The sequence below is a fragment of the Podarcis melisellensis genome (genome assembly GCF_964234715.1).
Source record: "Podarcis melisellensis genome assembly, chromosome: 12".
Classification (NCBI taxonomy): domain Eukaryota; kingdom Metazoa; phylum Chordata; class Lepidosauria; order Squamata; family Lacertidae; genus Podarcis; species Podarcis melisellensis.
In genome coordinates, this window is record NC_138544.1 from 46,572,740 (window position 1) to 46,600,489 (window position 27,750).

The following is a 27,750-nucleotide window of genomic DNA, read 5'->3' on the forward strand; positions in this document are numbered from 1 at the left end:
GAACTCAAGGTGGTGTGCGAAGGTTTCTCACACCATCTCTCATTTTGGTATTAGTTCAGCCCAGTACTGCTTCTCTTCCGTGAGTTTACTGTATCAGAAAATCAACCTTGTTTGAAGTGACTGTTAACAAATGCAGTTTTGCCCAAAGGCACTTTATAGTAGAATCCTATAAGTCTCTACTCAGGGGTAAGTCCCAGTAAGTTCAATGTGATTTATTTCCAGGTAACTGGATAGAAAATTTTTACGTACCTCAGTGTAGTGGCCAATACTCTTTCATCCCATCATTAACATAACTCAATTTACCTGTGTATCAACAACATAGTATGGCACTTGGCAGATTTTTGGTTGGGCAGTGGCCAGGTTGAAAAATGGGCAACAGTCAGAGTCCAATGAGGATAGTCTCAACCAATTGAGTGCATCAATTTTCTCTTTCTTTCTTTCTTTCTTTCTTTCTTTCTTTCTTTCTTTCTTTCTTTCTTTCTTTCTTTCTTTCTTTCTTTCTTTCTTTCACCAGTGAGCATGATATTTAAAACCAGGCTTTGATCAAACTACAGCTTTTATAAACAGTGACCTTGGTTTTGGTCAGTAATAAAGTTTTGGCCCTAGGTTTCTACTTGAGATTATGCTGATTATGCTGCCGTGTTTGGTGTGAGGCTAAATTTCTTTTAAAAAGAACTCAAAAGCAGTGATCTCATTATATTCTTATGCGGGAATCCAGTTAGCTTCAAGCTCGTTGGCCTTGAAAATCATTTATTTCCTTTCAAGGCCTTTTAAAACAGCTTTGTGACTTACTCATAAAGCTGCCTCTAAACCTTTTGAAAACTTAACAGCTATAATTGATTAGCATTTTAGATAAATGTTAAGCCCCATTAATTGCTTTGTTACGATGTTGGCTTTTCTGACTTTATGTAATTTTGAGATGCAAGTTCATGCTATAGAAGGCTGCAGTAGACTCAATTTGATGTCTGAGAATGGGGTTAGATGAGGTGCAGCAGTCTAAATTTGGCTCTGAATCTTAAGTTCTGACCATAAGTTTTGTCCATCAGTGTTCTGGCAGGCAAAAAATATAGCTAGCCCTTTGCAGGGTTGAGAAAGAAGCACCCTTCAGACGCACCACAGATATCCCAGTTGAAACATTCTTTTTTCCAGGAAGCCAAATAATAAAGTACTATTTATGTTCTGCTGTCTTCAGATTGGGCTTCTGAGATGCTATATAAATGGGGCTGCCTTTCAAAACTTCTTGGAAACTTCATGTTGTCAGAGACTGGTCCAAGGGAACACATCTTTTGAAACGACTACACTGGGTCTATTTCTAAGCACAATTCAGAGAGTCAGGGTTTACCTTTAAAGCCACAGGCGGCTTGGGACCCGGATGACTGAAAGACCACCTTCTCCCTCATGAACCTGCCCATGCTCTGGACTTTTGGAGGCCCTTCTGCAGGTCAACCTGCTCTCTGAAGCTGTTGTTGTTTAGTCATGTCCGAGTCTTCGTGACCCCATGGACCAGAGCACGCCAGGCACTCCTGTCTTCCACTGCCTCCCGCAGCTTGGTTGAACTCAAACTCTCTGTATTGCAGACGAGGAAGGCTTTCTCAACTGTGGTGGATTTTTGGCATGCTCTCCCCAGGAAGGCTCGCCTGGCACCTGCCCAAGTTATGTCTTTTATTTCCTCAGTCTTTTAAGAGTGAATCTGACTTAGCTGTTGTTTTTTGTTGTCGCTGCTAGTCAGGCCATTGCTCATTTTAAATCTGTCTTGTCTAGCCTGACTGAAGTAGGTCTCCAAAGTTTCAGGCAGGAGATTTTTCCTAAAGGATGCTGGGGATTGAATTTGAGCCACTTGCATGCAAACCATGTGCTCTTGTCAGTAATCCGCATCTATTTCCTCTGGAGCTTTTGGATAGTTTTATTGTTTTAATCTTCTTGACAATACCCTGCCAGCACACATGCATACACACACTCATACATGTATGAAGCACAATCAGTGAATGAATACAATTAATTTGAGCTACACTCAGAACAAAATCTCCAGGATCCTGACTGCAGGAGGTTTTTGTTGAGCTACAAGGATGGGAGGAGAATAGATTGTTGTTGTTTTTTCTCTCTACTCAGACACCTCTGGCATATCCTTCCATTAACAATTCATTTGCTGCTGTTGTTTTCCTGGCTCAGTGCCTAAATATTCTTTGTGGTGTTCTAGATATGTATTAGGAGTAGATGGCAAAAATCCACAACATGCAGGTAGCTCCTGTCCTGCAGCCTGGGACACCTCAGTCATCTTACTTATTTATCACAGCCCCCCATCTTTAGCACTGAAATATCCTTCTTGAGTTGGGGACTCTGCATTCGTGCCTCCACCACTCCATCATCACAGGGAATGTCCATCTTACATGGTCTATATACCACATATATCAAAGCTTGTTTGTCCTAGTTGCTGTAACGACCTATGTTCTGAACAAATAAATTCCGTCTTATTCTTTTAGTAGGAATGGTTGCACACTAAAATGGAACGCTAACCTGTAAATTGAAACGCTATTTTACTTCCAAGGAAAGGAGCAGGGGGAATGAGCTGCTAAGAATAACGATAAGAGAAAATAATCAGTGAATGAAGAAAATGGTGTTCCCTGTAGCCTTTTAGAATCCTCAATTGGGACAGCATCGCATGATGGGGTTTCTCTGTTTCTCAGACCCTTCAGGGACACAGTAGCATACGAAATGTATATCATCACAGAAATTTCACCTCAAGAGAAATTCAAAGCAAACAATTTTTTTGTGTTGGTGGATCGCACAGGGGCATTTGGATACTATGTTATAAAATAAGGGGCTCCTGCTTTAATTGCAACTGCTTATATGCCTTAATTAGTACAATATTCTCCGGTGCAGATGTTCAACACTGTTTCCCTTGTTTTCCTACTTCATCTTAGCCGGAGAATTCATTCCCTCTCTCTCCCCCACCATGTTCTGCCAACTCCATCTTTCCACTGAGATAATGCCCACTGATACAGAAAAGAAGAAGGGGACTTTCCCACATGCCAAAGGCATTTTCCATGAACTTGAGACATGCCTTCTTATGAATGCTTTAGTGTCCTCAAGTTGATAGGCCTGACGCTGCTTATGCAGAAAACCACATAATCCTGAGTTCCCAGGACTGCACCATTTTAAGTGGGGAAGAAAGTATTTAAATTCTCTTCCCACTTTGAAAATTCCCTTCCCGTTAAAAGCCAGCATATCAAAAACAATATTCTATCCTAGCCTTCCCCTTGGCTATGTTTCTGTGAATGAGCATTCAGTTCCCTTTCTGCAGTCTGGAACGGGTGGAAATTTTAGACCATGTTATTTTCTGCAGCTTGTAGCTTGGTTTCTTTCCTTTGCGTCCGGGCTACATTTACATGAAAAGAAATTTGCCCAATTCAGATTTCTGGTATGAACCTTTAAGACAGTAAATGGTTTGGGATGGGATTGCTAAAAAGACTGCCTGCACCCATATGAGACTGTACGCAATATGCAAGGTTTTGCTTGGAATATTCTGCATTAGTCTCCCATCAGAGAAATACTCTGCCTTGCCTTGCAGCAGCCTTTTCCTGCCAATTGCACCTGAGTGAAGCTGTACGAAACAGCTTTCTCCACATAAAAGCAAAAGCCTTTTAACTGTCATTTCTGAATTCTCCCCCTGCCCACCTTGCCAAGCGCTTAGCCTCTTAACACTCTCAAAGCTATCTCTGCTTAAACTAGGGGGTTTTTTTTCTCCTTTTCTTTCATTCACACCAGACCAAGGACAGGGAAGTCAGCGTGATTTTACTACTGAAAAGCCATGATAACTGAGGACATCGCCGCAACCCCCGCTTCGTCTTTTTCCAGCCTTATGCTGTAAAATATTTTAAACAACCTGTCATTTAAAGCAATATATTCTCCTATCCTCCATGTTTTTAAGTAGCTTTCAAAGTAGCAAATAGTAATTCATGCCCTCTGTTGATAATCCCTGTAGGGTTTCAGCAGGCAGGTGTTTTAACTACAATCTCTTCTACGGTTCGTTTCAAGTCATGGTAAAAAGTATCCTGTAGAATACTATGACCCCTTTCTTCAAACCTTCGTATTTTCTAGTTCACTGATTCCCCAGCCCTTCCATTCCTTTCCCTTTGCATCTAAACATTGGCACAACACTCCTAAGATACAATTTCCTTTTATCCTTTCTGATTGCCAATGGGGTTTGAATCCTCCATGGGACACTTGAAGAAATGATATTTTGCTATATGCCTTGGGTAGGGTTGGTTTTTTTTTTAACATGACTCTACTGTGTGTAATGAATCATCTTGCATCAAGTCATTAAAAGTAATTCAATATGAGAATCATAGAATTGTAGAGGGTCATCTAATCCAAAGCAGAATTGCAACTTTAAAAAAATGAATATATTATTCATGTCAGTTCATAAAATGGAAACAGTTGTGTCTAAGAATATACAAATGCGAGCTAATACAAACCACGAACTTTGCTTAAATGTTGACCAACATTTATGTATTATTTTCCTGTGTGTTCTTTGCTATCCTTTTATCCTGGATTTCTAACGATGCCTAACTTGTGAAAGTTTACCAAGTTTTCAAACTGTGCACTTTCAATATTGCTTTCTCGTGTTCCAAATTAATTCATTAAATAACATTTCAATATTTTTGGCTTTTTCTCACATTTGGTAACATGGATTGTTGTCACTGTTCCCATACTTTGCAGCTGGGCCATAGGATTGGCTGGGTATCCACCAACAATCTTGCCACATTTCGTTCTTATTTCTGCTGGTCACCACCCCTCAAATCATCATTGTACATCTCTAGTACATGCAGGCCTCCTGCAATTTCTTATATTGCATATATGCTCAGTGCTTATATTCTTATTAACAAATGCTATATTTGTGCAATTGTACCTATGTGTCCATATTTTCTCCTAGCAGAATTTGACACCAATTCCTTTACCTTCCTCCCCAAAAGGAACATCAGAGGAATATTGAGCTGGCAATTTGATATAGCTGTTTTATGAGATTATAAAATAACCAAGTGCTGTACTTAACTAATGGATGAGAGGGATAATTGTTTCATTTGTCATCAACAATGTGCATTTGTACAGTCACTTTCCATCCTTGCTGGTGAAATGTCTAGGTACTTTGGTTTGGGAGCTGGAAAAATGTGATAGCCACACACAAAAATGAAAAGTATTGGTTACTTAGCAAACTGATCACCAATAACAGCACTGCCATGAACCATCTTTCATATCAGAGGGACTTCCACTATTCCGAGTAGAATTGTGCCTGTTTCTGCCTTGATGTCTTGGTCTTTTCAGCGAAGAGGTCTATGCACGGCCCATTAATTTCCTATCAACGTAGGGTTAGTGGGTCCCAGAAGATCCCTTTATTGATGTTTGGCATTTCCCCAGTCCCCGCGCAGCATGAAACATCACTTTACTTCATTATCTTTTTTGAAAGAGGTTTTATTAGAGGATATACCATTCCTTTAATGATGTTTGCCATGTTATTTTTAACTTCATCTGTTAGTTTGTTTAGCTAATAGTTAGATCTTCCTACACTTTAAAGCTCATACTTATGCATGAAATATTAATGGTAGAAATAATGATCCACTGTTAATGTTTCCAATTATGAGAAGAAAGGGTTCAGGAAAAACAATACTGATATTAATTTTATAATATTATAAATAAATGTTGGAGTAAGTGCTGCACACACACACAGTCATAAGAAATAAAGTCCTTCCTATAGCACCCACAAACACATCCTTCTGTTTGCTCAGGTTTAGGGTTTTGGTAGTTCAGTCATAGTTTGTTAAATATGTGTGCTTTTTAAATATAATTCTGATCTCACCAAAACAAATATTTTAAAACAGATACCACATTAATTTTCTTTAGCAGCTAATTGGATTGATACTTTTATCCCCAAACTTTATTTCCTGAGGCACTTTGCATAGTTACATATACTCACAAGATAAATTGATAATTTCGTGGATTAAACCTCGTTAATGGAATGATTGCTACAAATGCATGAACTGACTGCTACAGCTGAGATTTTAATAAGCACATTTTTAAAGTCCTCTTCAATTAATAACCTTGATTGTAAAATCTTGTATCACCTATTGTGATTGTAGTGCGGAAGCCCCTCACCCTTATTAGTTCACTTAGTGTGATGGTTTGGAATATCCAGTTGCTTAGGGAACAAAGCAGTTTCCAGTCCAGCTTCTGTAAGGAAAGAGAAAATCATTAGTTTGGAATTAGAACCCCAGGCAGGTATTGAGAACTGCTTCTGGGATATAGGGAAAGTATAGGACAGGGAGCCCAGAGGCAAAGAGCCTGAAGGAAGAGTACCAGTTAGGTAAAGGGCTGAGGAATACATTGGGTTTGTGAGAGGCATATAATTTCAGCAGAACTTGCTGCTTTAGTAAGTGTGATTCAGATTGCAGCTGAGATGCTACTACATTGGAGGTCAGAAGCTGCTACTCAGGTTTTTCGCAAGGGAGGGCTTCATGCTGAACTAATAATAAAATGAGTTGGATTCCAGAAAGGCAATCAATAGACGTGGCAGTCAATAGAAAGTAGTATTTTTAATAGGATGGAACTAAAAATAATTTTTAAAATACACGGGAAGTTACTCATGGAAAATACATTGGGCTGTTGAAGCAGATAAACCACTTTATTATTGGAAATAATAATGGAAACACGGATAAACTTTAGGCCTCGGTCCATAATCAAAGGTGAATTGCAGACCGTACTGGTACACCCCAATATTATTTTGATTCAGACATGATTGTGCTGATAAATCAATAACAGAAAGGTACAACTTACTCTTTATTTTAGCACATGCTGAAAATAGAGATGATAAACAAGGTCTCTTTCTCTGTGTGTGTGCGCGCGCGCATGGGCTTCCAGTAGACTTTCATCCAAGGTACTGATCTGAGCCACACTCAAATGAACTCCAGCCGTTCTGTAGTATTGGGCACTCCCCTGGACAAGATTTATATAGATATAGATATTGATAACCCTTCAGTGACAATTAGTTCTCAGACATTTTCTGGACGGGAAGGTTGGTCTTCCTTCTCTACAAAATAATACTTTTTGTCCCAAATAATGGTAAATGGATAGAAAGGGGCTAGTTTTTCAGCAAATAAGCTTAGCATTGCAGGGATTAAGGGGTGACTAATGTTTCCACCATTTCAAATGTTATAATTTTCAAAGAAAACTAAGTACCACATCATTCCTATTAAATTGTCATGCCTGACATAATGACATTACACTTGTGAATGAAAGATAGCTTGCATTTCTTAATTTATTGTGATCATAATGCTTTTTAGAATAAAAAAACCAGGAACAGGAAAACATTTAAAAATTAGCTTGCATGTTTAGGCTGCAGTCCTCTACTCACATGGGAGTAAGAATTGAACTCAGTAAGGCTTGCATCTGAATAGAATAAGTTGTTAGGTTATAGCTATACAGTGGTACATTAGGTTACATATGCTTCAGGTTACATACGCTTCAGGTTACAGACTCCGCTAACCCAGAAATGGTGCTTCAGATTAAGAACTTTCCTTCAGGATGAGAACAGAAATTGTGCTGCGGTGGCGCGGCAGCAGCAGGAGGCCCCATTAGCTAAAGTGGTGCTTCAGGTTAAGAACAGTTTCAGGTTAAGAACGGACCTCCGGAACGAATTAAGTACTTAACCCGAGGTATTACTGTACTGTATTGAGCGCAATCCACTTGGGACTTCTGTTGCACATCTTCCATTAATTTCAGGCTTTATGCAACCTGAAGCAATAAGGTTGCCCATATCTGACACAAACTCCAAAAAATGTGAACTGGCCCGGGCAGGGAGAAGAGACTTAGGAATGCTGAACTGGAAAACGAAGATAGGTATTGAGTTGCTTTTGTCTACATTTCAAATGCTGCTGTCATCTAGAAATTTCAGAATTTCATTTCACATCTGTTGAGCTATGACTGCACTTGATGAAAAATCCTTCACGGCCGAAGGAGCAAATTAAAAAAAAAACAAAAATCGATCATAAGTTAATGGAAGAATATGGAGCTGAGACAAGTGTCGCTGTAGTTTCCAGAGAAAAACATCATGGAGAGCAGCTATGTTTTGTAGCCTTAGACCAAGTGGTGTTTGCTTTGGCACAAGCAGTTTAAAGCACTTGTCTTATCGCTGGCTGTATGCCTGGGCATTGCATTGTTCACTCGAAGACACAAATAGTTCACGTACAGAACAGAACATAAGCAGTGCCCCTAAATGAAAGGGCATTATTACGGATTCCTCTTTATGTTCAAATTACGATGTCAAAGCTTGAACCTTTCCTAAATTGCTTCATGAAGACAATGCATAGCAATTATTCAATGCAGACTTCAGATGATCAGACCGCTCTCGACTCCATGTTTATAAATATCAAAGAATTCCAATACTGTTGTAATAGAGGACATTGATGGAAACTTGCATTTTCCGTGTTTGCTCCTGGGTCAAGCTTGCACTCTGATCCGATCAGTAAGGGGGTTCTGCTTGCTGAAGTTCTCTGCCTGCAATTTTCCTCTAGCTTTGTTTTGTTGGCAGGATCTTTCTCTCCTCACCTGATAGAAGCTGACAACAACTCATAGCATATAAACACTGTTTCTTGCATTACTGTGAGAGGAGCTTACAGACTCCTAGGAAAATACGGCAAGCCTATTTCTTCTTCCACTGTGAGGGCGAAGGAGGTTGAAGATAAAAAAAAAAAAGGTCTGTTCTATAAACGCATTGCCTGCACTTAACATTATGGAAAGTCACACCAGGCTTATCAGAAAGCATCAGATTAGTATTTATGTGTACGTAATGTGGAGAATAACAATACATGAGCAAGTGTGTTGGATTCTGATTGGTTTGCCATTTGAATAATTGACCTAGGTGGCAGCCAGGCATGCTAAGCTGCAGATGAGAGCACATAATGGGTGTCAAGGTCGCTCTTCCAGCAATGGAAACCATAATGAGAATGGGACCGTTGGGATTAAGATATGCGACATTGACAAATCACCTTACACATGCTCTCTTTATGTTATTTTATTGAAAGATAATTTGTTTTCCTTTCTGCTGGAGTGCTTCATGGGAGAGAAGCTCAGATGAAGTGAACTTTCACCCTTGCAGTGAGCCAGGATGGTCTCGTCTGGGACAGAGTTTATTTTGCAGAGCAGATGCGTTAAAGTATTGCAGAGTCATTTCTGCTAGAAAGACGCACGGTCCTTTCGTAAGGAGGAAAAGGGGGTGAGTTTTTACTGTGAAATATAGAGCGTATTTGCTAACTAAATCCTAATTAACCCTATCGGTTATGACTTCTAGGTTTGATGGTTTTTCAGGTAATACTCTACCTGCTCAATCAGTGATTTCACTACCTGCAGCCAGGTTGACAACCTTCTTGGAAGCCATATGAGAATTGTTTTAACAGAGAAGCCAACTTGGATTATAACTGACAATAATAAGCCTTATGTAGGGATAGTGTCTCTAGGGATAGTGCATTCTGTAAAGGCTTTCAGCATTCCTAAAGACAAAGACTTTCAAATATATTGAATATTTAAATAAATAAATATTATTTATTTTCCACGGAGGTAATTCAGGAAGGAGATATCTAAATCCTCCACCCTGAATTAGAGAATAAGTAGGTCACCTGCAGCTTAGTATTCTGCAATACTTCTATTTTCTTTTAAATATTCACAAAATAATTTAGCAGATAGGTGACATAAAACACAACGTGTCGGGGAGAGGGGTGGGTGGGTTTTCATTACCTGCAGAGCCAGTAATGGTGCCTTTGAAAACTTTGCTTTCAAATTAGATTATATTTCTGTATGAAACAAACATACCTGTTACATAAGATAAGAGACACAGTGTATGACGAATACCAAACCAGCATTTTTACCAACTCAACTTTTTCTAAGAAGTCATATATTCTGATCATTTTTACAAAAAGTTGCCAAACTTGCATCTTTGATTCTGTTATGCTAGTTTGCTCGAAACAGTAAACCTGTTTATGTCTGTATAGATATGCCAAAAAATAAAATAAAATACAGGACAGAGTAGATAATATCCTGTTAAAATAGCTAGATTTATTTATACATTTATGTTTAAAGCATTTCTATACTGACTTCCATCAAAAAATAATTAAACTACATTAAAAACAATAAGAAATTACAGAGCAGCATTACAGAGCTAGAGCAAAGGCAAAAAAGATGGTAATCAATGGCCCAAGAAAACTTTGTTTAAAAAAGCAATTGCCATTAGCCAAGTATAACAGGCAGCTTCCTTATATAAAAGGGACCCCTCCTGGTCTGTACAGGAGAAGCATATTTAACGATGGTTTGCTTAGTGCATATGTGATGCTTAAACGTAGTTAGCACAAACCAGTTTGAAAATCTGTTTCAAGCTGTGGTTTCCTGTCCAGTTTGATGGTTAACTGTGGCCGACCTGTGTTAAGACGCAACACTTAACTGTAGTTTAATGCACATGCACCCATTCAACATGGCGGCACAGAGGAGATTGGAAACATTTGCTTCCATGTTCAACTAACTGTAGTTTGCAATGTTCAAACTGGGATATGTTGTGTTTAGTTTAAACTAAGCCAACTTCAAATGATGGTTTACAATCGTAGCCTTTTCAGATAAACCATCGTTAAATCTTAACTGCAGTTCCTGGTTCAGACAGAACGACAAACAGTTCATTAAAAATGGAAACTCCTTCAGGAGGAGGAAGTGTAGGATGAGAATTCAGTCAATCAGTAAGCAAAGGCTTCCTATCTCTTCGCACCCACAGCAGAGGAGGAAAGTGGACAGGGAGCAGGCTTGTGCATGTAACTCTAAACTGTTACATGCCATGAACAAAACAATTCAAACAGAACACTTAACCAGGAAAACAAACCATGATCAAGCATTCTGTGCAGCCAATATTGGTTATAGAAATTGTGTGCCACTGGCAACCCCGCACCATAGAATCATAGAATCATAGAGTTGGAAGAGACCACAAGGGCCATCGAGTCCAACCCCCTGCCAAGCAGGAAACACCATCAGAGCACTCCTGACATATGGTTGTCAAGCCTCTGCTTAAAGACCTCCAAAGAAGGAGACTCCACCACACTCCTTGGCAGCAAATTCCACTGTCGAACAGCTCTTACTGTCAGGAAGTTCTTCCTAATGTTTAGGTGGAATCTTCTTTCTTGTAGTTTGGATCCATTGCTCCGTGTCCGCTTCTCTGGAGCAGCAGAAAACAACCTTTCTCCCTCCTCTATGTGACATCCTTTTATATATTTGAACATGGCTATCATATCACCCCTTAACCTCCTCTTCTCCAGGCTAAACATGCCCAGCTCCCTTAGCCGTTCCTCATAGGGCATCGTTTCCAGGCCTTTGACCATTTTGGTTGCCCTCCTCTGGACACGTTCCAGTTTGTCAGTGTCCTTCTTGAACTGTGGTGCCCAGAACTGGACACAGTACTCCAGGTGAGGTCTGACCAGAGCAGAATACAGTGGCACTATTACTTCCCTTGATCTAGATGCTATACTCCTATTGATGCAGCCCAGAATTGCATTGGCTTTTTTAGTTGCCACGTCACACTGTTGGCTCATGTCCATGTGTATATGTTAGTGTACAGCACAGGGTTTTTCCCTACTTTTAAGGATGAAACAGTGCTTATCATCAGTTTGTACTTTGTCTGGTGGGAAAATCTACGCATCATCTTCATGCTTACCTTTACATGTCTTCCATGTCAAAGCAGCCTGTACTTTGGTTACTTGCCTACCCAGAGTTTGTAAAGTGTGTTGAAATGGCATTTCGCAGCCTACCACTTTGGTTATTCTAATTTATCTGAATATTCCACAGAAACAGCATTTAGTATCCGGTGTGACATGAAAGTTAGATGGCCGTTACTGCAGAGGGAAATCAGTATTAAGTTACAGGAGTTTTCCTGTTATTGTCCGGGCAGCATTCTGAAAACAGGAATTTCAGCAATTGTCTTTGGAACTGGAACAAGAACATAACAGATCTAAGCAGGTTAGGGAACAAAATATACCTATAAACTGTATTAGGAAAACATAAGTCTTGCCGCATTGTAACATAACTTATTGAGAAACAAGAGCTGGATTGTGAGTGAATAATAGGAAATTTCTGCCAGATACCAATGGTAGATATTTTCAGACACGGTCAGATATATGCAAACATGGAACTGCATAGGGGTTAAGAGTGTGTGTGTGTGAGAGAGAGAAACCTTAAGTACAGTGCTGAAATGATTGCATGCAAGCAATTACAAGACCGTGTTTGATATTCATTTATTTTCTTAAAACGGAAATTGCTTTTGCTTTTGCCTAATCCGTTCTGTGGATCACTTGTTGCTTTGTTTGCAGTACAGTATCTTAATTATCACTTCAGGTTTTGTTGCTTTATTAAGCAAGAATAATTGGGCCTGCTCTGATTTTGAATTCAGCAGATTAATATAAAGCTATGTTGATGCATGGATCTGCTCTTTCCCCCAACTCCATTCTCTTTATTATATTATATAAATACTATATAATTGTGTGTGTGTTTGTATACACATATGTACACAGGTGGCGCTGTGGTCTAAACCACGGAGCCTCTTGGGCTTGCTGATCAGAAGGTCAGTGGTTTGAATCTGCATGACTGGGTGAGCTCCCGTTGCTCTGTACCAGCTCCTGGCAACCTAGCAGCTTGAAAGCACACCAGTGCAAGTAGATAAATAGGTACCGCTGCGTTGGGAAGGTAAATGGCATTTCGGTGAGCTCTGGTTTCCATCATGGTGTTCCATTGTGCCAGAAGCGGTTTAGTCATGCTGGCCACATTACCTGGAAAGCTGTTTGTGGACAAATGCTGGTTCCCTTGGCCTGAAAGCGAGATGAGTGCCGCAACCCCATAGTGGACTTAACCATCCAGGGGTCCTTTACCTTTACAAAAAAACCTTTTTTTAGTATATATAAATACTATATATTAAATAGTACACACACACGCAAACACACACACACACTTTTTTCGGTATCTCTCAGTACTTGTGCTAACGTAACCCTCTTAATGGGGTCAGCAGACTTTTTCAGCAGGGGGCCGGTCTGCTGTCCCTCAGACCTTGTGGAGGGCTGGACTATATTTTGAAGAAGAAGAAAAATGAACAAATTCCTATGCCCCACAAATAACCCAGAGATGCATTTTAAATAAAAGCACACATTCTACCCATGTAAAAACACCAGGCAGGCCCCACAAATAACCCAGAGATGCATTTTAAATAAAAGGACATATTCTACTCATTTAGAAACACGCTGATTCCCGGACCATCTGCAGGCCGGATTTAGAAGGCGATTGGGCCGCATCCGGCCCCTGGGCCATAGTTTGCCTACCCATGCTTTTAATCATAGAAATGGGTTGCAAAACTACTCATGCCCTGGGACCCTTCTTATTGCTGAAGCAGGGCCCTGCCTCTCATGCTTAATGGAAACATCAGAGCAAGCTGGCTGGGTGATGCAAGAGCAGGCGCAGCTGCTGGGTCTGTGTACACCACCCATTTATGCAAGTATGCACTTAGTGAAATATTTATATCCCATATTGTGTCTCCCAACAACGGGAGCGTCAAGGTGTTTAATGCCATTAAAAACGCACAGCACACCGTAAAACGATTTAACAGACCACCACAAAACAACAGTTTCAGGAAGAACAGAAAGAAAAATGGGATCCCGTTCTTTTTCAAGCAAAGCCACGGTGGAATTGAACAGTTTCTGGAACGTGTCAATATGGATGGCAGCACAAGTCAAGAGTCACACAACATACAGGAACATCAGAGGCTGCCTTATACAGAAGCATTGGTCCAGCTAGTTCAGTATTGTCCACACTGGCAACAGCTGTATTTCCTAGTCACATCTGGGGATGCTGGGATTGAAACTAAGCATGTGCTCTTGTGTTTTGGCTCTGGCATAAGGCCCTGTTCCTCTTCACTAAAGACCTTGGAAGGCAGTCATGTAAAGAGACAAAGCACCTTCAAGTGCCCTTTTCTAAACAGTTTAGGGCAAAGGTTCCCAAACCATGGGAAACATCTGTAGTGCCATAGGTTTCTCTGTCCCTGAGCTAGGTACCGTATTTTTTGCTCTATAAGACGCACCAGACCACAAGACGCACCTAGTTTTTGGAGGAGGAAAACAAGAAAAAAAAATATTCTGAATCTCAGAAGTCAGAACAGCAAGAGGGACCGCTGTGCAGTGAAAGCAGCAATCCCTCTTGCTGTTCTGGCTTCTGGGATAGCTGCGCAGCCTGCATTCGCTTCATAAGACGCACACACATTTCCCCTTCCTTTTTAGGAGCGAAAAAGTAAGTCTTATAGAGCAAAAAATACGGTATTTGCTACTGGTAGGGCCTGCTTAGTGGTAGTGCTTAGTTGTGGAATTCCATCCCCTTCTAGTACTAAATTTGATACATTTGATGAGCCAGGTAATGTTATTTAAAACATACATTGTTAGCTGTGTTTAAAATGTTTCATTTAAAGGTAGGCTTTTTTTTTAAACAGAAATAAAGATACATGCCCCTCTGTGCATATCCCCCTAACCGTGTAACGATGATTATATAAAGCAGGCTCTTACAAGAAAGAAAGCTGTTGTCATTTTTACACTGAAATATAAATTAGGTACAAATTAGAAGTAAAATAGATCCTGAACCTTATTTTTCATATGTTTTGGAATGGGCTCTACAGCAGCAGTCCCACTGAACACTGTAGGCCTTATTTTTGTGGAAGCATGCATAGGGTTGTGCTACAAGGATCTTAAATTCTGGAGTATTCGCTCGCTGCTAGCCCTGCCTTTTAATCAGGGAGCAAGTGTTAATCCGAGATTAAGACTTTAATCAATCATTCATACCAGTTAATTAATTAAAGCTTCTGGCCCTTGTTCTTTCCTTTGCTGATGTATCTGGGTTACATTGGGTTCTGCACTGGTGCGTGTGGAAAATGAGTGATCAAAACGGAACAAGCAAAAAACCAAATATAAAACTCATAATATTTCCAAGAATATTAAGAACCGGGCTCTGGCAATTCTTCAGGGAAAGGGACTTCCACAATTTGTAAGACAGAGTGATTCAACCAGCTATAACTGAAAGGTATATAGTACAGTGGTACCTCGGGTTACATACGCTTCAGGTTACAGACTCCACTAACCCAGAAATAGTACCTCGGGTTAAGAACTTTGCTTCAGGATGAGAACAGAAATTGTGCTCTGGCAGCACAGTGGCAGCAGGAGGCCCCATTAGCTAAAGTGGTGCTTCAGGTTAAGAACAGTTTCAGGTTAAGAACGGACCTCCGGAATGAATTAAGTACTTAACCCGAGGTACCACTGTATGTACTTTCCATCAGGGCCCCCCAAGTTCAATTCCAGACAACAACAACAAGAAGAAGGGTCTCAGGTAGCAGGACCAACAAAGATCTTCACTTGAGGCTTCGGGAGTCCTATCCAGTCAGAGTAGACAACACTTGGTTGCTGTGCTTTCATTTGTTTTGAAGGAGGAGGAAGGAAGCAACGTGAAAGATCTCTGCTTAGGATTGTAGAGTTGCTGTAAATCAGAGTAGTTAGTATCAAGTACCATACTCTGACTTGGTGGCTTGCTGTGTTTCCATAGTGGCTCCTCGGCAGCTCAGCAAAACTCCTTTCCTTGAGAGCCAGTGTGGTGTAGTGGTTAAGAGCAGTAGACTCGTAATCTGGGGAACCGGGTTCGCGTCTCCGCTCCTCCACATGCAGCTGCTGGGTGACCTTGGGCCAGTCACACTTCTTTGAAGTCTCTCAGCCCCACTCACCTCACAGAGTGTTTGTTGTGGGGGAGGAAGGGAAAGGAGAATGTTAGCTGCTTTGAAACTCCTTCGGGTAGGGATAAAGCGGGATATCAAATCCAAACTCCTCTTCTTCCTCTTCTTCTTTCCTATCTTCTGAGATCGCAAAAATAATAAAAAGGGATTGGTAAGCACCTGGAAGGCACAATAACAGGATAAATCAACTTGTATCTAAAGCTGCACATAATCCTACCTTGAATCCAAGAAAATCGGTTGTATTCAGCTAGGCTTTTTTCAGAGCAGAACTATTGAAATCAACCTACCTAAACTAGTCAAGACCATTGATTTCAGTGGGTGTACTCTGAGTAAAGGCTGGCTGAATACAGCCCACTACATTAAAAAACAACAACCTACTGTTGCTGATGCTGCCAATCAAAGCAGATTTGGACCTTTAAACAGCTAGTGTGAGAGATGAAAAATGGGTTTTCCAGCAGCTGCTGCTGCAATATATATATAAATACTCTTCAGAGATAACCCACCAGCCTTATAAAGCAATAAAGGAAAGAAAACAACATTTCAACAGAGATCCTAATAGCCATAAAATTCCAAAAATGGAAATGATTTGCTTTCATTACATAAAGTGTCCGTTAGAGCTTCAAATAACGAAATAAACGTTGAGAATGGAAAGCTTCCCTGTTGAACTAGTCTCTGTTTACGTTTCAGTAATCCAGGCCATAAAAGCAGTGTGGTGCAAATGCTCCTTTCTTAGGAAGCTCTCAGAAGACCAAGGGACCACACAGTGCTCCCCGTATAGAATATTTACATTTTGAGCAGTGCATCTGTACCTTTGGCTTTCAGCCATGGTGGTGGCAATTTAGTCTCGCCACCTGGCTGTCAAAATATTAGAAAATTTGGCTCAAGAATGGGATGGATGGCTCAGGTGTCACTTTATAATCTTTGGACTTTAGCTCAGTAAAGTTTCTTCAAAAAACTAACAACATGGCAAGGTGCTCAAAATGTGCCGCAGTGATTGAACTTTAAAGGTAAGTAGAAGCATTAATAATTTGGGAGGCCAGAGGGGTGGGGAGTTCAGGGTAGAGGAAGTAGAAAAAGTTGCATAAACTGAATTGGCCGCTGTACGTATTATTTTAGTTGCATTTCTCAAAAGAAATAGTAAGATGTTGTGTGTGCACTGTAAGTTTATTATGTGCAGAAGAATAGGTTGTGGATTACTGACTTGAGGATACAGTAACCAGGCTTAACATATAAAGGCATTTTAATATTTTCTGGAATGCTCTTTGGATTTCATTACCAAGGAATGTGAACAGTAAAAGTTGTCTATCCTTTTTAGGACCTCTTTAGAAGGTAGTTGCAACAAAAGAGCAGTAAAAGATGTTTAACCTTTTTAATGCTCTTAGGCGAAATCTGAGCATATTATACATTTCAAAATTTGAAAAATGCAGTCATTACAGTCACTTATTACTAAAATGCAGCCATTATCTGACTAGCTTGTAGCAAAGAAGAAGAAAAGTTAGTACCATTGGGGAATAAAAATGGGCTAATGTGGGTAAGAAGAACCTTAGAAAGTTTGAAGCTACAATAAATTCTCTATTTCAGAGAAGTTGTTGCATGCATTAATGTCTGCAGCGGTACTGTACAAATCCTATTATTTCCTCTGAACTGTTCAATCCAGTATTTTTCTTGTAAATACAGATGGGATTAGTCTTAGTGAACTGAAACAATATTAGATAATGCTGTGTTGGATAAGAGAGCTGTGGTACTCGATCACACATTTCCAATCCAAAAGCTGGGATTCAGAGAGCGAATTTAGGTTTTGTAAGTGCCCACTTGGTCTGCCAAGGGGAGGCGGGAGGGGAGGCTGTTCTCTTAGCCCAAAGCCCCTTTAGACATGTGGGATGTTGCTTCTCAGTTATTCTGCTCCTGGCTTGAGTCTCCATTAGGCTACAAAATGCATCAAGTTTCCTTTTGATGCCTTTCCTCCCCTTAACACTTTCACAGATTTGCTTCCTCCCAACTGCAACCCCTTGTCTCCTTGTGTATTTTTGGAAGGGCAGACAGAGAGACTGTCTGCATCATCAGTGGGAGAAATCAGTGAGTCATAGCGCTCAGTTTATGAGGAGCATTGTTTCATTCGAATCTCTCTTGCCAAGATGCTGACAGGGAATTTGAGTCATCAGCAGCAAACAAGCTGTAAAGAACTTGTAGGGTAGAATGGCTTCGGGAGGGAAGGAGGAAGGCAATCACCGATAATATCCACAGCTTGGGATACAGTTTTCGAGAAGGGTTGTGCTGGTATTATTATTTTGCCCAAATATCCGAATCTTCACCGCAGCCTTGTATAGTATTCATATTCTTGCCTGCAGGTCTAATGGAAAATTCTGTCTCCAGTCTGGTTCTTTATGTGTGGTTTATTGCAACTCAATTGTTTGGGTTCAAACTGGAGACAACTCTAGGGTGTTGTTTCCCAGGTTTCTGATAGCTGGTGCACTCACTTTATTTTTGAATTTTTTGGGCAAGCATTTGATTTTTCACTTTCCGGCAGTAAATGTTTTGGCTGTACAGGTAGAACTTGCCTGCTGTCAGAGACTGCCTTTGTACAGGTTAGACTATTTTGTCCATCTAGACTAGCGTTGCCAACTCTGACCAGCAATAGATGTTCGGGGTTTCACTCAAAGGTGTTTCCCATCACCTGCTACTTGATCCCCCCCTTTTAACTGGAGAAATGGCAGGGGGTTCTGCTGCATGTGAAGAGTGTATTCTCTCGCTAATATATAGTTCCTTCTACTAATTCTATGCGGTGTTAAACCACAGAGCCTAGGACTTGCCGATCAGAAGGTCCCAGCTCTTGCCCACCTAGCAATTTGAAAGCACGTCAAAGTGCAAGTAGATAAATAGGTACCACTCCGGCAGGAAGGTAAACAGTGTTTCCGTGTGTTGCTCTGATACATCAGAAGCGGCTTAGTCATGCTGGCCACATGACCCGGAAGCTGTACGCCGGCTCCCTTGGCCAATAAAACGAGATGAGCACCGTAACCCCAGAGCGGTTGGAAGCAATATGCCTCTGTATACCATTTGCTGGGAATTAAAAGTGGGGTGAGTGCTGTTGTTCCCAGGTCCACGTTGCAGGCTTCCCACAGGAACAATCAGCCTGGAAATTACTGATCTAGGGGCTTATTCATGTGGCACTATTCTCTACATGCAAGCAGTCCTAGCTATAGACTGTCCATTGGTCATTTCTTCTCCATATCTGGCCATCAGGGAATTCTTCTGCAGTTAGTGATAAACCAAAATGTAGGATCTTGCTTTCAATAACTAGTTTTATTTCCTTGTCATCCCTTCTTCGGGTTGTATTTCGGTACTGTATATGCCAGAAGTATAATTCTGCAAAGGAAAATAAAAAGTGTGGTGAAACATATGCTCTGTCCAGTTAATGTTTTCCTTAATAGCATCTTCAAATGAAAGCAGGATATCACTTTCCTGTTTGTGTGCGCACGTATTTTTAATAAACACATCTCTGAGCAAGACCTTGCAAAAATATATTGGATAGAGTTGTCAGTGCACTATGGAGGGCGAGGGGCGGCGAGTTCAGAAAATGTATTTTGTAATGCCACATTGCACTGTGTATTAATGAGCGCCTAAGCACCTGCTGCCTGCATTTTCTTTTTGAAACCTAAATAATAATAATAATAATAATGAACACTGCAATGAATATGACCACAGAAAGGGGACTGGGTCACTGACTGAAGTACTTAAACTAGGTGGGGAAACAAAACAGCTTTCTAATTCTTCTGGGGGAGGTTAATTTCCGTCTTCTTTGTGTGCTTTGTTGCATGTAGTCTCAGCAGTGCTTGGAAAATTCATTTTAAAAAAGGAATTCGTTGAAGATCGAAAAAAGGAAATTAGTTCCTGTTCATCCTTTTGCAAAACCAACCAGTTCAAGTTCATCCGATGAACTTTTTTAGTTCGCCCTTGGCAAATTCTCTTTGGCTTTCAGAATGTTACAAGCTGCTGTGCTAAAGTACTGTATAGGGTCCAAAAGTAAATCAGGGGGGCACACACAAGTAAAAGATAGCTGATATGCATATGTCAGCATAATTGTATTTCTAGGCTAGAAAAGGCTTACCCTATTTAATTTGTACCAACCATACAAGTGTTAAAGACACAATGCATCATCCACTTTGTTCCTGTATTTCTTGCTGCAAGCTGCTCCTGTGGGAAGAGACACAATCTCTTCAGCAGGCAAGAAAACGATTTATAATCAATATCATAGTAAAATAGAAGTCATTCGGGTTTCCTGCGATCCAGACATCCCTCTGCATTAAAAAAAAATAAAAATCATAGCAGATGTGATGTGCTCTTGTCCCTCAAAGACTGCAAATATTATTTCCCAATGTGATGTGAAAACTGTGAAATTCAGTATCTCAGTCTATTGCGGCTTTGTCATTGCTACTGCCTTACTGTTACCAAACCAAACGTTGCAAGGATGTGGAAGCAACAACAGTGGTAGAATCCCCCCTTTTATGCAATTCCTAAAGGCACCAGAGTCCACCCAGGACCTGCACCTGGCAGCCCTATGACCCCTTGGCTCCCACCAGGCCTTCTCCTCTGGCCTCTTTTCTCAACTACGCTTCCCTCTCCCAAGGTTCTCATATATATCCCCCAACTTCCTTCCGCTATGTGGCTCTGGGCTCTTATCCCCGTCAGTGCAGCCCATCCCACATAGATTTCCTTTCAGTAAACCCTACATGAGGTTTTAAGCCCAGGCAGACAGATAGCTATCCCTTTCTTAAAAATAAATAAATAACCTGGACGGTGAAGCTTCCTTTGCTGAGTTCTTGGTCCTCTGAGCATTTGCGGTGTTGTCTTCCATCACATCAGCTCAGCCAACTGCTGAGAATGCCAATAATATTTTCAGCTTAAACTTCAGTGGGATGAAAAGTCTCATTTGCTCGCTTGAGCAAAGGGACTTAGTTGCTTGAAGTACCTACCTGATGTCCTGAGGCTGGAATCTCTGAGGTAGGAAACAGGAATGTGCAACGTTGGCTGCTGATAACAGAAGCCGATGCAGCATCTCTAGACTGGCCAGTCCTGGTGCAAATGCTAGGAGTCTGTCCTTCTATTTACTGCATCCCTGGCCTCCGGGCTCCAGCTTCTAGTAGCTGAATTAAGAGAACCTTGTCTGAAGCACACATCTAGATTCAGACCTGAGAATAAAACAGAATATGAATTGGGCTATACTGGGGCAATTGTCTTTAATGAAAAGACTGCCAAAATGAAATTAAAATCCACATCGCGACCTATGCTTAAACATTGTAATCCATTTATCAGAGCAATACACCAAGGTTCTAATATTTTTCTTCTTTTGGGAGGGCTTCATGCAGCTCAGCACATAGGGTTTGTGCATTTCGTTTTACCTGTCAGAAAGCTCATCCTAGCCGCAGCGCTGAAGGGACAGAAATGTTGTCTTTTTATAGCTTGATCGTGGGAAGTATGATGTGCTTCTGCTTTGCATTTTTGTCTTGAAATAGTGCTTGGAAGCTTAGCCAAATGTTTATATTGTCATTTAAATAGTTGACCAACAGTTCCAAATCTTTTGTGTGCCCTTCATGCCTGATTAAAGAATCCCATTAATAGTTGAGGAAATGCTAATTGGTAATGTCTTTTGCCAGCCATTACGTCCCAAGTATTCTATATAATCCACTGTTGATTAACTTAATGAAGGCTGATGTAGTTTTGTGTGGCAGAGTATCTGAATGACAATGCAACCCTCTCGCTTCTTGGAATCTCCACCCGTCGGTATAAACTACTCTGGGTGTTTAGTTGCCAAAAATGTCTCCAGTGTAAATTAGATTTTTCTAGGCAGAATGAACGTAATATGCTTTCAATTGTTTGTTCATTACAATCATCAAGACAAACAGTGGCAAAGTGTACGGTACCTCAACTTAAGCAGGCAGGCTGTGTCTTCATTCAAGCTCTTATTGATTTCCCTTTGCTTTCCTTGGCAGGTGACATCACACAGAAGGGCTATGAAAAGAAGAGATCAAAATTAATTGGGGCCTACTTGCCACAACCTCCGGGTATGTAGAAATGTACAAGCAATGCATGGAGCTGTCGTGTGTATTGATCATTAAGCCAGAATATTAATGTGTATCTTTGGGGGAGATTATTTGAGGCACAAAGGAACCTGTCGCTGTCATGCAATGGATGTAGATTTCCCCACCAGCCAATTCTCATGTAGAAATGTGCGTCTCCTTGTATAATTAAGTGGTTGGTGCACATACTGGGTGAGATTTTAAATTCCTTTTGGTAAACTTTAAAGAACAAAAGAAGCAAACTATTTAGGAATAAACACTTGAACCAGAGGGCAAACATTGAACATAAACATATAAAATATGCAGACGGATCCCACAAGATTTCACTTGTGGAAACCCAGAAGTAGTGATCATCAGCAAGAATGGATTCAGAAATGAATCATGCATGCAGCAAAATCCTAGTCAATTAGGATTAAAGTGGCTTATACCTAGGCACTCCAGCGTTGCAAGGCTGTGGGCCATAACTATAATCCTTTTGGGGTGAAGCAAACTTTAATAGACGTGCATTCAACAAATGAAAAGGAGTTGGGATGACTGTTTTTTCTCCTGACTGTTCTCTGATGCAACGGTATATGACCTTGTACAATTGACGAGGCAGGCTCTACTGTTTTGTAAGATAAGGATAAGCAGTTCTTGCCCTTATTTAAAACATAATTAGATGGCATCAAGTTTCATTTCAGAGGCAAGATGCCTCATATTATCAAATGCTGACAGCAAAAGAACGGGGATGGCTATATCCATCTTGGCTTGCATCTCTGGGATATCCAGATAGCCAGTATCAGTGGCAGTATGGTGGGCTAGATGGAATGTTGGTGAAATCCTCCATGATGATAATTTATTCTTTTTAAATAAATGGGATTTCTTTGCTTGGGGCTAGGTTGCCAAGTAAAGAGCATACCACATTAACATTTTCATTCCCCAGGCCTAATAAACTTGAACTGGGTTATTCCAAATGCTCTTTAAAAGGGGGTGGAATACACTCTTCCACTCCTGTGTACTACTGCAAATTTCCTGGAAAATGTGCAAACTGACAGGGAGAATTATAATTGGATGTATATATGTTATAAGTTATATTTATATTTTTTAAAATGGGAGTCATGTAATATATAGATATAGCTATATCGCTATATAAACACAATATCCAGTTCCCAAGTTCTGGAGTGGCAGAACATGTAGCCTTGCTACAGTCTTGTTGCAGTGGAGTCATTGTGGTGGAATTTCCGATATTTTAAAACACCCGATCATTAAAAGCTTCTTTTCTCTTTGGCAATTTCTCCTTGGTTCATGATATGTTGAGACATGAGGGGAGACTTGGCAACCCCCCTGCTTTTTTCCACTTGCTGTGGCAGTGGCACCACAGGGCATTCTGTTCAGGTCAGGCTTTGAATCCACAGAGTGCTAAGACAGAGTGGTTACTATCACTACTATTGTAGTTACGCAATAGCAGGTCTTCCAGGCAGGGAGCCCAAGTCCAAGTTGAACATGTTGGCTGACTGAAACAGGGTCAGACTCATGCCTGCTTCTCACCTGAGGTGGTGAAACTTAGTACTGCGGATGGGGGTTGATATAATGAAATGTAGCTCCAATCCAAATCAAATCAAAACTCTCCACATAGAAAACAAGGCTAGTTTGAGCTAGAACTCTTATCCTTGACATCTAGCTTTTAATGTAGAATATATTTTGTTTAGAGAGGAGAAATTAATCATGTGGACACCACACCTCCTTAAAAAAAGAAAATAAAAGCTAGCACACCAAGAATAGGGAGCCTCTGATTCTTCAGATGTTGTTGGACTCCAATTCTCCTCACCCCGACTTTGGATTTGGTTGGCAGGGGCTGATAGGAGTTGTACTCCAACATCTGGAGGCCACAGGTTTACCATCTCTGCACTACACAGAGTATACAAAGTCCAGTGCCTGTTTCTCATTATCTTGTTGCGTTAGGGCTTCTTCTTCAGTATAATGTAGAAATTAAAGTTAGCAATTAAGTTTAAGTGGAAATAATCAAGCCTTTCCTCCTTGTTCTCTTGATCCTGCAGGTACAAGCTTGGAAATAATACTGAAATGTTTTGTACATAAGTGCACACAGATGTATAATCAGAACTGTATATGTTGTCCAGTGTTGAGAGAAAAGAAATCTGTGCCAAGATAATAGAAATTATACACTAGGAAAACTCGGTTATACCACTTATTTATATTATTCAATTTATGCAAACATAATTTTGTCTTCTTTCCATAGATCATCCTGCCATTTTAAACACTCTGCATAATTTAATTTAATTTAATTTGCTTTTGCCAGTCATGGGAACAGATAAGGAACTGTAATGATGGGTATTAAATCCCTGATCCCAGCCCCTGGAAAACTTGCTCCATCACTGCTCTGACTTTCAAGAGCTCATCAACACTATTAACACACTTTAATACATAAATACATAACCAGAAAGGCTATAAACTTGTTCTTTATAAAACAAGGTTATAAGGATGCTGTTGAAGCAAATGTTCACTCTTATGTCGAAATGTGAAAAGGACAGAGGGTACCCCTGTTACAGTGTGTTGTTTTTATTGTGCCAACAAGATGAACATGCGTTAAAGTTACAGCCTGTTTTTTCTTAAGAGTCAGAAGTTCTTTAATGTGTTCGTAGTATTGTTCGTTCCTATATATGTGTCTCCAGTCCTTTCCAGACAAAATTGGTGTTTTCATACAATGGGAGACTCACTTTACCCCCGCCCCCTGATAAATTGTCATTAAATGCAAGTGGAGTTGCAGAATGGTTGGAGCCACCGTCTGCGGCCTGTTTTAATCGTTTGTTCGTTCGTTCGCCATAATCCCTTGGGAAATGGAAGCATTGATAACATTGGGTAGTTGACCTCGCATTTCAGAAGAGACTTTTTTGTTTATCTTTAAAATGATGTGGCTGAATTCACCACATAGATTTTTTTTGGGGGGGGGGCGGGAAGGTTGGGGTAGGATGTTTTCCCCCTTTGGTGCAAACGTGCCCACCAGACTGACAGTAAAACCACAAGGCAGTTCCCCACTGTCCCAGCATCCAGGCCTCTTGCTGCTGCTTTGCTGACATTACAAACACCAATGTTGGCAGAGTGGGAAATTGATTCTGTGGCTCCGTACTGTAGTGTTTGTATGTGCCTGGGGTGTGTACACTTATGTGTGTGTGCCCGCGTGTGGGCTTGCGTGTGCGCACATTTCACTGCATGGGGGCAGAAGCTCCATACGTTGCTGTAACAAATGTAAAAAAACTAAAACGTGACTTAATTAGTTTTTTTCAACTTGTTACAGCGGCGAATGGAGCTGCTGCGGTTCGGTGTAGACTACAGCACAATGAAGGGGCTACGAGAAGGACGCTGCGCACTAGCAACATTGGGGTCTGTGACATCCGGGAAGCAGCAGCTAGAGAGCGCACAGCCCCACACAACACAGCGGCAAACCGGCCTCTCTTTTACTTTCGCTTTGGTGAGCACAAAAAATATATGCATATCTTTTTATATAACTATGTGTGTGTGTTTTTTAACGAGCCTATCAAGAAAGGTATTATTTCATCTGGTTTATTTTTTTTAAGGGCTTTGGGATATATATTTGATGTGGCTAGTTGAAGAGGTCAAATAATAAAAGGGCACCCTTGATGTCCCAGAACTGTAACACACACCGCCTGTTTCCTTACAAGAAGCACATGTCTCTGGTGCAGATCACATGCGGACCCAATATACAAAAGAGCATGATCTGCAGTTGCTATTTGGTGGACCACAAGAACACCCGCATTACTGCTTCTGTTGTTGAGTGGTGAAAATGAAGTTTTATTTGTGCATGACATCACAAAGCCCTTTCTCAAAGACAGCTGCTCAACACAACTTCTGACCCAAGAACTGGCTTGGCGGGAAGGGGAGAGGAATTAAGATGCAGGAAGACATGAATGTCTATATGATGGGTTTGCTATTCCTCCATTCTCAGATCCTTTGGGATCGGCAGCACCCATGAACCCCCCCCCAAAGTGGCAATAAAACGATTCCTTCCTCAACACGACACGCTGTAATGTGCCCTCTCCTTGTCCCATCTCATGCCAAAACAGCTGCTCAAACACCTTGCAGCCTGAATTTTACATTTGCTGGCAACTTTATGGGGGGCTGTTTTGACCCCCAACTTCCTTCTCCTGTCGCCCAGCTTTTGATGGTATTTTCAGCATAGAACATACCACCGCAAACAGCTGTAGGCGCTGACTGTTCATTGCTTTCATGTTGGAAGGTGTCGAGGACAATAAAGCCTGAAGAATTATAACTTCCTTATAATTCAGTGATGAGTCAAGGATATGTCCCCCACCTCCCTTTTTTTTAACAAGGTGGGATGCTTATAGTAAAGCTGTACAGCTCTCTTTTTGATGAACCAGTGGCTAAGACTCAGGCATGTGAACCCAAAGGCCACTTTGCCTTGAACTCACTAGGTCGCCTTAGGCAAGCATTATCAATGCCAGCGTTGTCTTTGAGGTTGCTTTTAGATGGACAAAGGGGAACAAAATTAGAGAGCATTCAGGATAGGATTCCTTTTGCATTGTCTCACTCTGGACACAATACAAAGTGCACAGCTAAATATGTGCATTTATTTATGTATACAGTACGTTCATTTTAGTCATTTTGATCCTATTTTAAAAGTACATCCCCCTGACATCTAATATAACAAGCAAGCACAGTTTGCTCAGATTAACAGAGCTTCAAGATGCACCATCTCCTGTCCTCACTGAGAGAGATCCTGCTTTGTTCCTTCTTAGGTTTGCTCCCACCATGGTGAGATCTATGGAAAACAGAGCAGGAGAGGATCCAGTGAGATATCACTGCATGACTTTTCAGAATGTAGTGCTCTGTGGGGGGGAATGAAAGTCCTCCCCACTCTCGCACACACTCGCTCTTCAAACGCCTGCTAGGCTTTCCCTTTCCTCCATGTAAACAGAGCCTGAAATGTAGGGACTCATGTACAGATCATATCAGGTGGAAGACCTCTGTGTCCATAGGTTGCCCTTACATTCCATGTATTGCCTGGCCCTGTAAATAAGAATATATTGCTTTTGTAAACCTCATCCATGTAATTTAGCAGGTTGCAGCATTCGCGGTGCCAGGCAGGTGAGCGATGCCTCCCTCAACACCGCCTTGTTGTTGACAGCAACACTCCACTGACTTCTTGGCATTTAATATTCTGCAGTGGTTTTGTGTCTCTGTCTGCATCCTGAAGGCTTCATGTTTTTGTGCTCTGTATTACCCTGGGTGGAGAAATTTAGACTTCTTTTTTTCTTCCTTCCTTGCGTTGGCTCTGACTTGCCCTGCTGAGTGCCTAATAGTAGTTTGCATTCCAATTCCATTGTTTGAAGGAAAAATCAGGGACAAGCCATGAAGCGATATTTATATCTCCTATTGGGGGGGGGGGAGGCGGGAATGTAGAAAGGAGCTTTTGAATCCAGCGTCCTATTTTTACCTTTAATAACGGCAGCAAATTGAAATGGACGTTTCCCATTTTAGAGCTATAAGCCAGAGAAATGTTTGTGTGTGGACACTCTTTTGAAAAAACCAAAAACCAAATGCTGACCACTAAAAGAAAAGCACACAGGAAGAAGAACCAATTCCAACGAGAATGAAAATGTTTATCGAACTAATTTTTGTAGATGCAGTTTTACAGGAATGTTGGCATGCAAAGGAGAAAAGTTTGCCGGCAATTTTGTTTGGTACTACTGACAGCATATATATAGTTAAAGCTATAGTTAAAGCTATGGTTTTCCCAGTAGTGATGTATGGAAGTGAGAGCTGGACCTTAAAGAAGGCTGATCGCCGAAGAATTGATGCTTTTGAATTATG

At 40.9% G+C, this 27,750-nt stretch overlaps 1 protein-coding gene across 6 annotated transcripts in view; it reads left to right on the forward strand.

The window, feature by feature from the left end:
• The window catches only part of DIP2C (disco interacting protein 2 homolog C), a 294,798-nt gene that overhangs the window by 150,348 nt on the left and 116,700 nt on the right, over positions 1-27,750 (forward strand). For 4 of the 6 annotated variants that reach the window (XM_081931454.1, XM_081931455.1, XM_081931456.1 and 1 more), the window contains exons 2-3: positions 21,817-21,888; positions 25,196-25,369. In XM_081931454.1, coding sequence (XP_081787580.1) covers positions 21,817-21,888; positions 25,196-25,369 — 246 coding nt within the window. The remainder of the gene's footprint in view (positions 1-21,816; positions 21,889-25,195; positions 25,370-27,750) is intronic. The other 2 variants (XM_081931458.1, XM_081931459.1) reach the window with 1 other exon arrangement.